Below are 12420 nucleotides of genomic sequence, written 5' to 3' on the forward strand. Positions count from 1 at the left end.
AAAATGCCAAGTAGCTCCTAACACTGCAAGAACACTAAATAAATAAATGATGCTCATTATTTATTGAAAGATAAAACCTGAGAGGATTAGGTTATATCATGTTCCATTACACTTTTCCAATATTTATCTGAATCTGTTATCTTCAGGTGTGAGTCAAGACTGAGATGTAATTAAACATTCCTGGAAATCCTATTAATTTTTCAGGTCATTACAAATCATCAACTAAATGAACAATAACTTATGATGATTTGAGAATTGTTCTAATTAAGACATGGACTCATAAAACTTGTTTCACATCAATAAAAATTCTACTTCACAGTCAATTTTGACTACAACAACCATATTTTAATTACATATCATCCAGTACTAGAAATACAGAGGGAAAGACACTGATATTATAAGCCATATCTATGAACTCAGTGCTACGTCAAAAACTACTAATGGTGATGCAGTCAATAGCAAAGGGCCTACACTTTAAAAGCACTGTATCAGATTCTTTAAGTTATCTAATATTATTCCCACAACAAACTTTGTAAGGCAGATGCTACTTTTATTTTGCAGATATGAAAAGTCAGGTTTAGAGAGATGAGAAAACTTGCTAAATGCTGCATTTGTAGTAAGTGGAGAAGCAAGGATCAAGTCCAAACAATATGACTTCTGAACCTGCCCTCACAGGGCATACATGAAAAAGAACAAATTGAGTGGCTAGAAGTGGAGTCACAGCTTCAAAACTGTATTCCAGTCTGACTATATAATGTAGTAGAAATATCTAACTTTGAAAACATTTATCAAAATGGCCCTTAAATTTCTTTCTAAACATAAATACTTATCAAGAGAACTGGTCTAGTCATTCAAGAGATCAGTATCATTGAAGGAAAGAGAGGAGAATGCTCTAGGACAAAAGAAACTAGAGACATAACCATTAAATGTAATTCATGGTCCTTATTTGAGTCCTGGTTAGAATAAAACAACTAAAAATACTTTTGGCAAAATCTGGGAAATTTGAATATGGGCTGAGTTTTAGATTGTATGTATGAGTTATTAATTTTAGGTGTTGCTGTTGTGTTATAAAAGAAAGATATTTTTGAGATAGATATGGAAATATTTATGAATTAGCTATGTTCTCTATAATTCACCTTAAAACATTTCAGTAAAACAATCAGTTAAGCATCTACAGCAAATGTTAACAACTGTGAAATCTAGGGAATGGTTGTGTGGTTGTGTATTCTACAATTCTCCTCACTTTTCTCTTTACAATTCTCCTCACTTTTCTCTTTGCTCAAATTTTTTTCAAAATAAAAATTTTTTAATTTTTAAATTGCTCATATTTAAATTAAATGTTTCTCTCCCAGCTCTGAAGCAATTGTCCTTCACCAGTATTTAGAATCACGTTTTTTTTTCAGCCCTCTGCCTTTAGCTAAGTCATATTTTTTGACAGAGAAAAAATGGTGCTCCATCACATAAACTGTCGGAGGGCAATCTCTCTGCTTACTTTGAGAGGCCAGAGGAAAGGGTGGAAGATTATGTTTCTGCTTAGAAAATCTGGGCCATGGTTATGTAGTCTCCTTTGGTGTCACCAATCACTATCATGCTTATCAATCAAGTAAGTTATTCACTGAGAACCTCTCATTGTCACCAAGTTCATCAGGAAGAAACTGATGCACAATAGACTACTGTCAACCTCAGTAGATTACAACTATACTTTCTTTGTCTTTGAAATCAAATTCCTTGACAGAAGTGACCTTATCCTAAATCCAATAAATTTCCTATTTTCAAAAAACTCAACTGGAAAGCTATAAAACCTGAAAAGTCTCTTGTGCTTTCTCCTCCTTTGTTTCCAGTTACCATCCTAAAAGAATCAACTGAAGTCAATCAATTGGATAGAGCATCCTACGAGGAAAGACTTACACCAGGCCAGGTATGTGGATATTTTACATACATCGAGGACTAATATATCTTAATGTAAATTAAGCCATTTTCAAGTTATATACATATATTAAGTAATAACAATGGTTCTAATACAACTATTTTCTTTTCTTGTGAACTAACCTGTGTGATAACAGATTCAACTCATATGTTTATCTGATCAGTGGGGAATGCTTTTAAATCTTAAAAATAGAAGATAATCTGACAGGATATTAAAAACTTGGAAAATAATAATAACAATTCCTTTCTCCAATTGGACAAGATGGGTTTCTTCTAGTGTAGTACTGTTACAATAATCACCACCTCTGAGCCTTTACCATGTACCAGGCACTGCTCTCAGTACAATTCGTAATGTATATTATTCCAATCAATCCTCAGGACAGTCTTAAGGAGATTGCAATTCATTCAAGTCACACAGTAGATAGCATGGCTGGGATTTAAACCAAGTGTGATTGACTCTAACACCAGTTTGATAAACCACAGGGTTATATGGTGAAGTGTATCTCATCTGACAGCACACTACATTCACATGTACACACTAGTTTACTTGCCCTAATAGTATTCTGTCTACACAACAATTTAACCTTTATTTTGTTTTCTGATATCAAGCTGACATGTACCTATTGTATGTATGATTGAAAAAAGAAGAAAAAGACAGTGTCCTTCCCTTACTCTCCCCTCCTACAACCTGTAGTTCAAAGTACAATTGTCTTTTGGAAGTAGCTATTAAAAAAACATAGATTAAATTTATACTATGTGTTAACCATAATGATATAAAAATAAATAAAACATAATTTATGTCCTTTAGGGAATTAGAAAAAGGGCATCAAATGGCACAAACTTCAGTGAGGTTTGGGAAAGAGTCTGTTTGACACGGTTCTTTGTCCTGAGTCCTGTACAACACAGAGACAAGGAAGGTCTTCTGGCTTAAAAGAATGTCATGGAACATTTACAAAACCTTGTTTAGTAAATATCAGGAAATTGGTAAGATGGTTCACCAAACAGGGAAACTTCTAGAATTAGAATAGAAATAAGAAGAAAACTATTTTCTTCTCTTATTGCTAAACTTCCTAAGATCCTGCCCTTCCCAGGCAATCTTAACTATCAGTGGAAAATGCTCATGCTACAAGCTAGTTACAAGGATAATACTTGACTCTCTTCCATTGTCTTCTCTCTGAAAGATATGTTAACTTCAATATGTTAATTTTGCCTCACCACTATGGAGTGAAAATATATATACATATTTTTCAGAAACCATAGCTCTCTTTTAAACTGTACTTTCTAACAAAAACAAATCACGTACCAAAAACATCCCTCTCCCACATTATCATGACTAGCAATGAGCCACTTCTCTGCTTTTCCCAGGACTCAAGAGAAAAAGATGAAAATTCTACCACTGCTGGTGTGCATCTGCACACTGAGTGCTTGCTTCTCAGTAAGTATTCACCCAAATAACTTTCATTCTTACGTACCAGTAACAAACATTTAGTGCGTATACTTAGTTGAGACTTTTAAAAGAATAATATGCAATTCCTGTTTCCAAGGAATTTCCAAGGAAATAGGAATTTGACACCTTTTGTTCTCTGTGCATAAGAAAACAGATCACTAAAGCGCAAGGAAATGATGCATTTTATTTAATCAATATTTATGTAGCACAAATTTTACCCTGGATATGATGAGATCAGACTAAGATGCAGAAAACAAATCATGTAGCACCTCACTGATGTAGAATACAGATTCGATTCTCAGTATATCAGGAAGCCTCAGGATGATTACAGCATCCGCAGGGGAATGACAATTCTGGATTCTGGGCAGGGAAGGAAGGGACAAAAGTTGAGGTAAAGAGAGTAGTCAAGAAGCTATAGCCATGGTCCAGAAAAAAAGATGATGGTATCTTGCACTTAATGTCAGCAATTAAAGTAAAACATGAGGGTGAATTTAAGATATGTTTTGATAATTAAATCTACCTTAACTTCTGCTGGGTTGGGTATTTGATTTTAAAAAGAAATGAACATAAGAATTCTATCTGGGATATGTTAAATTAGCCTTCTACAAGGAGATGTCAAGAGTCAATTAGCTATACATTGTCTGGACTCCAGAAATAAGTCAAGGGGGGGAGTCTATTTGGAACATATGAAAGCTAGAGGGCCTTACAAGATCTCCTGGAGAGAATATGTAGGAAGTTTGGAGATGGATAGAGAAAATGGTGGAACCACAAAAGAAGACAGGAACTACGGTTTCCCAAACCTAAAAATTACAAAATGGACCCAATTTTAAAGGTCTTTAAGGTCTACTGGGAAAAGAAGAGTAAAACTGATAATGATTCCAAGTGACATACAATATAATGAATAGCATATTTGTTTCTAAGTCTATATAAGTGGATGTATTTGTGCACTTTTATTTTGACAAATTTGAGGGAAGGCTCCAGAAATGGAATGTAGATATTTTGAATGAGACTGAACAGCTTCGGAATATTATGACAGTAAAAAGCTGTTAGAGAGAGCAGGAGAACTGATAAGAATTTACTCTTTTATACTCTCATATTTCCCAACTACTATATAAGATTCTCTCCAGAAAAACTGTCTGGGCCTGTATGCTGGACCCTAGTGCTGATTTCTGTGACTAGAAGAAAATGCACTGAAGTTAGGGTTCAGAAAATGTGGGCTTAAGTTCATCATCTGAAAACCCAGATGAATATTGAGTTACAATCTCTCTATAGGGCCCAATTTCCCTGTGCGAGAATAGTAATAACAGCGTATGCTTCACAAGGCTGTTGGAGAGTGAGAACACATGTATTTATAAATTTTAAAGCACAATACAAATGTAAAAATTATGACTGTAGGATTGTTAAAATCCCTATTTACATATTAGTTGATAAGAATTTTAGGTCTGTATATGCATGGTAATACTAACTTTTTAATAAGTTGAATTTTAACAAGGAACCTCTAGTTAACAAACACCTCTAGATGGAGAAAAATGACATTCCAGTCAAAGCAAATCATTGTGTGGTCGTGAAATGACTACAGCTAGGTTGGTGTTTTGAGGAAACCCTTCCTGATACTTCCTACAAATTCCAGACACCTAAAGAATTAGCCCTTCCACATGTTCAGGATGAATAAAACTCTTTAAATTGCCCAACTCTCAAAATGCTCTAGTGAGAGAAAGAATTTCCAAAGAATTTAAATATGAGGAGATATCCCAGGAATACTTTAACTTGGCCCTTCAGGAGGTACCCAGAGTGGCACCAGCCCGCAGTCAGAGGACCAGCTGGGAGTTTGGGCAGCAGCTTACTCTGCTTCTGTGGAGCCATTTCAGGGAGTAGGTAGCCGGGCCCCTCTCTCAGGTGCCCCCCAAAAAGACTGAGGGCATGTATTCTGGAGTCAGATGAGGACTCTGTTAAATATAGCATTACTTACATATACTGCTTCCTTATCTTTGGGAAAGGCTCATAGGTTTTCCCAAAGATCATAGAAGCTAGTAACCCAAAATGTAAGCATTTTGTGTGCTTTCCAATTTCAAGTGCTGTTCTGACCTTGCACTCTTCTAATCCTCTTCCATTCTATCTATTTCTTTCATAACCTGTTTATTCCTCCTACTCCAAATTCCTAAATTTGGCCTCCCTCTCGTTACTTTAGGAAGCTTCTGCATCCTCCTGTCTCCCCTTTCTTGCTCCAGGTGCCATGTGCCGCTCTAACTTGTCCCTTCCTGACTCCAGACCACTCTCCCCTCACTCCCCACCCTTCTTCCTCTCCTCTCCCCTCTCTGCTCAAAAGTGTGGTTTGCATAGGTAGACATATTCACCTAAAAGTTGCTCATTTTCTCTGGGCAGCTTCCTCTGTATAATGAGGATAACAATAGTATCCACCTTATGTTGTTGTTAAGAAATTGAGTAAATTTACATTTGTAAACCACTTAAAATAGGGATTGACATATATTGTTATATAGATGACCTTGAATAACTTGGGGGGCTAAGGGCCTCAATGACCACCCCCCACAGACAGTCAAAAATCTATGTGTAACTGTTGAATCCCCAATAACTTAACTGCAAATAGCCTACTGTTGACTGGAAGCCTTACAGATAACATTATCAGTCAATTAACATATTATTTTGTATGTTATATGTATTATATACTGTATTCTTACAATAAAGAACACTAGAAAAAAGAAAATATTTTTTAAACTGTCACAAATTTCCAAAAGAATTTTCCAATATATTTATTGCAAAAAATCCATGTATAAGTGGACCCACATACTTCAAACCCATGTTGTTCAGGGGTCAGCAGTATAAGGATCTTTTTTACAAAAATAATAGATGTGAACAGGCAAATGAGGATATCTTTAATATGTTCTTCCTGGCTTATCTGTATTTATTATAAGCACTTCCATACTTCAGTCTGAGCTCAAACCCTTTTTAATTTTCAATTTCAATTCGTGTAAGCATTTTCAATTCCTCCCCTTCTCACCCAATTCCAATCAACAAGTTCTGTTAAAGCCATCTAAAACTGCCAATCAAAATAAATAGTATATTTTAAGTAAATTAGTCAAACTGGTCATTTGATACATGTCCTTTGCTAACATTAAAATTAACAAGATTTTCATTAATTTTGTCTTCATATCAAAATGCCATAGATACTCTTTTGGTCACCTAAATTAAAATTCACATCCTAATAAACACTCTAAAATGTTAATATTTTATTCAATGAGAAATGAGTTTCCTTATTATCATCTCCATGTATTGTTCATTCAGTAAATACCTCACGGGTGCCTATTATGAGCCAAGCATAATTCTAGGTATTGAACACACAGAGATTAGTAGAACAAAATCCCTGCCTCCCTGAAGCTGATCATCTGATTAAGGGAATGAAAAGAATAACTATTTCAAACATAGACGTCATAGAATTAAACTTTAGATCTGGAATTTAATTTAATCAAAATGATTTCATAAATGAATAAACTGAGAGCCAGTGAAATGAAGTGCTTTGCCCAAAGTCACTCAGTTATTTAATGACAGATGCAAGACAGACCCAAACATCCACTGATGGCCTTGTAGTGTTTCACACATGCTCCTCTAAGATCTGGGAGTTCTTCACACTATCATCAGAAACCACCTGGAAAGAAGGAGACTGAGGCCTCCAACCCTGCTTCCATCAGATCAATTTCATAGTTATCTGGTTTGCATATTGAATCTCCAGGGAAAGGTTTGCTTGAACTTGACTCACTTATTTTATATATGAAAACTACTGCCCTCTAACAGAAAGGCTCTCCTGAGAGGTTCTGTGATAAAGAGTACCCTGGGTTCAGAGTTACAGATTCTGGAATTCTATGTGCTTTAGACAAACTGCAAAAACATCAAAGTTATATAGATTGGAAGCCATTATTTTAACTTTTGGATGTTCTCAGTTAGGACCTGGAATATCCTGGATAATTTATTTTTTAAAGCAATGCTTTCCAAAGTTGTTTCTAAGGCTAGGTATACTAGTCTCTGAGGAAGTTACCTTAGCTGGAGAACTCCACTAGTCTCTCAGGAGTTACCTCTTTACCCATGCCAACCATTGTCTCTGAAGACAGCTTTATAGCATGGGGCTGGAATGATTTATCTATTTCATGGTCTACAAAGTTTTCATGTGGAAATGATCAGGAGGAAAAATGCTAACCTATACTTTCTTGGAATTTTGGAATTACCCCCTTATCCTTATGTTAATAGTTCATTAATATAATTGAAAATTTTTAATTCTAGTAAGAGATTGAATACAGAATAAAAGTATAAAAGCTGTTCAGGAAGTATATCGGGAAAAGATCAACTATCAACTGTACAGCTGGACTAGATCAGTGTTATTTTTAGAAGTGAAAAATACCTTTGAGAAATCATGAAAGATATAGGTCCTCTACACAGACAAAATGCATAATATGAAAAAATTTTCTACAATATCATAGGATTCATGGATCCCAGAGTTTCTGTATCTAATTTTTATAATGATGAAGTTAAAAATTAATGGCCAGCTTCCATTCTCCAATTTAAAAAGGCTAAAAATGAAGTTTCATTCTCTACTTTTAAAAGGCTAAAAAAAGGCTACAGTGTTATGGAGAATATGAAGCTGAGATGGAATATTTGTTAAGTGGGTTGTTTGGGATTTTGTTGTCTGTTTTTTTTTCTGATGTTGGCAGAAATGAGGGGCGTAATTCAGAAAGGACTTCTGGACCTCAGTTGAATGTCTTTGAAGTTTCACAGACAGAATGCAGCAAGCAGGGAGTCTTTTTGCTCAGGCCTCAGGCTGTAACTTACCATTTCTACCAGGGGCAGAAGACAGCAACTGCAAGCACCAAAAGGCAGATCTAGCTAATCCTCCAGGCTTGAGCCCACAAGAATATATCCACCCTAGCTAGCTGGGAAATAAACATTTAACAAAATGAAACTCCCAAAAAGCAAGTTGTTACTGAGTTTTGGTGAATTAGAAGGATAATCACTCAACCCACTGCAATCCAGTTTCCAGCCACTAATACTGTTCCTCCCATATTCATCAATAACACCTAGTTGATAAATCAATGGATGTTTTCAATTCTTGCACTTTCTTTTCTACAGCTTGGTGAAGGTCGAAAAAAGCAATGGAAACCATATCACAAAAAGAAGAATGTTCAGCGATATGTATTTGACCACTGGTTTCCATTTCATCCAAAATTTCCACCTCACTGGAAACTATTACTTCAAAATCATCACTATTTTAATCAACCCATACAACAAAAGCCTAAAAATTTAAAGAGAGGAAACTCAATTTCAAAATATCCCTGCTTACGTAAGTGTCCAGTTAAAAATAACACTGTGATCAACAATAATGCCTCAGAGACTACTGTTCAAACCCTATCTATGAGTCCCACATCTGCTTCCACCAAAATTGCTCTCTTCCCAGATGTGACTCCTCTTGTTCAGAATGCTACCACCACATCTGCAAGGGAAAATTATGTCACCACACACTCTTCTGCAGGTACACCATCACCACAACCTTCCTCAGTTCGGCCAGAGACCACAGCTGCCCCACCCACCTCGTCCGCAGCTCCACCAGAGCCCACAGTCATCCCACCTACATCTTCCCCCGTTCTACCAGAGACCACAGCCGTCCCACCTACATCTCCCCAAGCTCTGCCAGAGACCACAGCTGCCCCACCCACCTCGTCCCCAGCTTCACCAGAGACCACAGTTGTCCCATCTACATCTTCTCCAGTTCTGCCAGAGACCACAGCCGTCCCACCTACATCTCCCCAAGCTCTGCCAGAGACCACAGCTGCCCCACCCACCTCGTCCCCAGCTTCACCAGAGACCACAGCCGTCCCACCTACATCTTCCCCAGTTCTGCCAGAGACCACAGCCATCCCACCTACATCTCCCCAAGCTCTGCCAGAGAACACAGCTGCCCCACCCACCTCATCCCCAGCTTCACCAGAGACCACAGCCGTCCCACCTACATCTTCCCCAACTCCACCAGAGACTACCCCACTCACATCTTCTCCAGCTTCACCAGAGACCACAGCCACCCCATCTACATCTTCAGCACCTCAACCAGAGACCACAGCTGCCCCACCTACCTCTTCCTCAGCTCCACAAGAGACCACAGCCATCCCACCCACATCTTCCCCAGCTCCACCAGAGACCACAGCCACTCCACCTACACCTTCCCCAATTCCACAAGAGACCACAGCTGCCTCACCTACATCTTCTGCAGCTCCACCAGAGACCATCCCACCTACATCTTCCCCAGCTCCACCAGAGACCACTGCCGCCCCAAATATCACAGCTCATCCTTCCCCAACTACTCTTGCATCTGAAACTTCCAAAATTATAGCTGCAGCCATAATCCAATCTATGACTCCAGCCACCATTCAAACTACTACTGTTGAACAACCAACTTTATCTTTTCTGCAAAAGGCATATATTGATATGTGGCAATATATTTTTAACATAATAGAGCAGATTTGGAATGTTAGACCAAAGCAATAGCACATCATCATTGTAAAGTGTTCTGTTACTATATATGATTTAAGAGTGCACGCTACCACCTTTACTTTTACCACCAATCTCAAAATGAAATTATACTATTCCCCAAATTTAAAGCACTATCAACCAATCTTTGAATCTAACTATTCACCTCACATGACCTATTAACAAGAAAAACCACTTCTATTCCATAAACCTCTGTGAATCAAAGGAAGACATGGTGGTTATTATATTTTACCATTAATTCAATTTACTGCTAATTCAATCAATTCACATTAATTCAGTATGAAATGTATTCAACAGTGGAATATTTTCTAAAAATTGTAGCTATATTTTTTAATATGTTCTAAAGAAAACCATATCAAACTACTACCCTAATGTCAAGTTTGCAAAACTGCCTCTGAAAATAAACCTTCTAGTTGGTAGAAGAATAAAAACTTTCTATTTGTTATATAGAGATAATGTTAATTTGGGGTGTGGAGGTATTTTTATTTTTAGTCACTACTACTAAGAATTCTGATGATTGTATTTAGATTTTTAGCCAATTAATAAAGACTTCACATGGCAATCTATTTTCATTGGGTGTATTTGGAAGTCCCTTGTCTCTTTCAGATTCTAAGACTGGTGAAGAGGTTTAAATGAAGATCTGTGTTCTCACCACTGCCAATAAATAGCCAATAGCCTGGATAGGTCACTCACTATCTCTGAACATCAGTTTTTCCATCCTTTAAACAAAGTGGTTAATTTACCTAGATTAACTTAATCTTTACTAAATATTGCTTATTAATATAAGTTTCCAATCCAAATTCTGTTGCCCTATGCTTCTCAGGTTGACAATTTAAGATTCCCATACCTCTCATTTAACTCTGTTCCTTCAGTCTCACTGTAGAGTAGCTCTGTACCTTTCTGAATTATCTTAAAAGAGTAGCAACTAGTCCTTTCCCTGAGAATACTCCCCAATTCTAGAATGGTCAAGATATATCACCGTGAGGCTGAAGAATTCAGCATTATCAGCATACACTTCATCTATACGAATTGGAATTCTAGGTCAACATCTGGAATTAAAGGGAATGGAATAGATAATAGAATAAAATAGAAAATAGATTTAATCACATTATCCTCAGTAAGAACTGTGTACATTACAACAAGCACTATACCCAATTGCCTTGAGTATTATAAGAGACATAGTAGGTGAAGAGATCAATACATGCATTGATTAGAAATGGGTTATTTGGTCTATAGTTTATTAGTATTAATTTTATGGCATATAATTATCTGTCTTACCACTGTACAGAGAAGGCTAACATACAATTCCTTTTGCTAATATAACTCATGTTTAGTTAGGAAGCAAAATGAGAGAGAACTCTACCCCTTATTGGCAAAAGTGACATTTCTTTAAAGAAGACTATATAAAACATTTTTAAAGCTTGTGACAGTTGTAATAATTTGACTAAACCTTTATAAATTTATCTAAATCTAAAGGCTCCACCATAAGTGTTAGACCTAATGTAGCAAATTCAGCAAAAGTTGAAGGATACAAAATTAATATACCTGAATCAGTTGCCTTTCTATACACTAATAGTGACCAATCAGAAAGAGAAAGTAAGAAACAGTTTCATTTATAACTGTACCAAGAAGAATAAAATACCTAGGAATAAATTTAACCAAGAAAGTGAAGGACCTGTACTATAGAGATTGTGTAAGACCTGTATCTATAGAACATTGATAAAGAAATTAAAGAAGACATGAATAAATAGAAAGAGATTCCCTGCTCATGGATTGGAAGAATTAATATTATTAAAATGCCCATCCTATCCAAAGCAATCTGCCAAAGCAATGCAATTACTGTCAAAATTCCAATGGCAATTTTCACAGAAATAGAAAAAAACAATCCCAACATTTGTATGGAACCACAAAAGACTCCACATAGCCAAAGCAATCTTGAAAAAGAGAACAAAGCTGGAGAGTCACACATCCCAATTGCAAACTATATTACATGTTTGCATGTAGTGGCATAAAAACAGATAGATTAATAGAGTAGAATAGAGAACCGAAATTAACCCATGCATATATGATGAATTGATTTAGGGCAAAGGAACCAAGACTATACAATGGGGAAAAGATAGTCCTTCAATAAAAGGTGTTGGGAAAACTGGATAGCCACATACAAAATAATGAAACTGGACTACTGTATTACACTACACACACACCAAAAAAAAACAACTAAAAATGGATTAAAAACTTAAACATTAGACCTGACATCATAAAACTCCTAGAAAAAAACACAGGGGCTAAGATGTTTGACATTAGTATTGGTGATGATATTTTTGGATTTGACACCAAAGTGAAGGCAATAAAAGCAAAAATCAATAAGAAGTACTACATCAAACTAAAATGCTTCAGGGTCAGGGGAAAAAAGATGGCAGAGTAGGAATGCCAGGCAGAAACCTCCTCCCACACACACACCAAAGAAGCAACTACAGCAAATACAACTAACCCTGAAAATG

At 36.5% G+C, this 12420-nt stretch overlaps 1 protein-coding gene across 1 annotated transcript; it reads left to right on the top strand.

The window, feature by feature from the left end:
• The first annotated feature begins 1796 nt into the window (after window positions 1-1796).
• Window positions 1797-10485, top strand: LOC118908940 (mucin-7-like). The gene is made up of 3 exons (XM_036878975.2): window positions 1797-1918; window positions 3292-3361; window positions 8507-10485. Exons 2-3 carry the CDS (start codon window positions 3308-3310, stop codon window positions 9914-9916), a joined length of 1464 nt encoding a protein of 487 aa, XP_036734870.2. The 5' UTR covers window positions 1797-1918; window positions 3292-3307; the 3' UTR covers window positions 9917-10485.
• Window positions 10486-12420: the final 1935 nt, after the last annotated feature.

The sequence above is a fragment of the Manis pentadactyla genome, chromosome 5 (genome assembly GCF_030020395.1).
Source record: "Manis pentadactyla isolate mManPen7 chromosome 5, mManPen7.hap1, whole genome shotgun sequence".
NCBI classification, from domain to species: domain Eukaryota; kingdom Metazoa; phylum Chordata; class Mammalia; order Pholidota; family Manidae; genus Manis; species Manis pentadactyla.

Coding starts and splice junctions, on each gene's coding strand:
- LOC118908940 (XM_036878975.2), top strand. CDS start 3,308: ATGAAAATTCTACCACTGCTGGTGTGCATCTGCACACTGAGTGCTTGC. Junction 3,362..8,506: donor CACTGAGTGCTTGCTTCTCA/GTAAGTATTCAC, acceptor TCTTTTCTACAG/CTTGGTGAAGGTCGAAAAAA.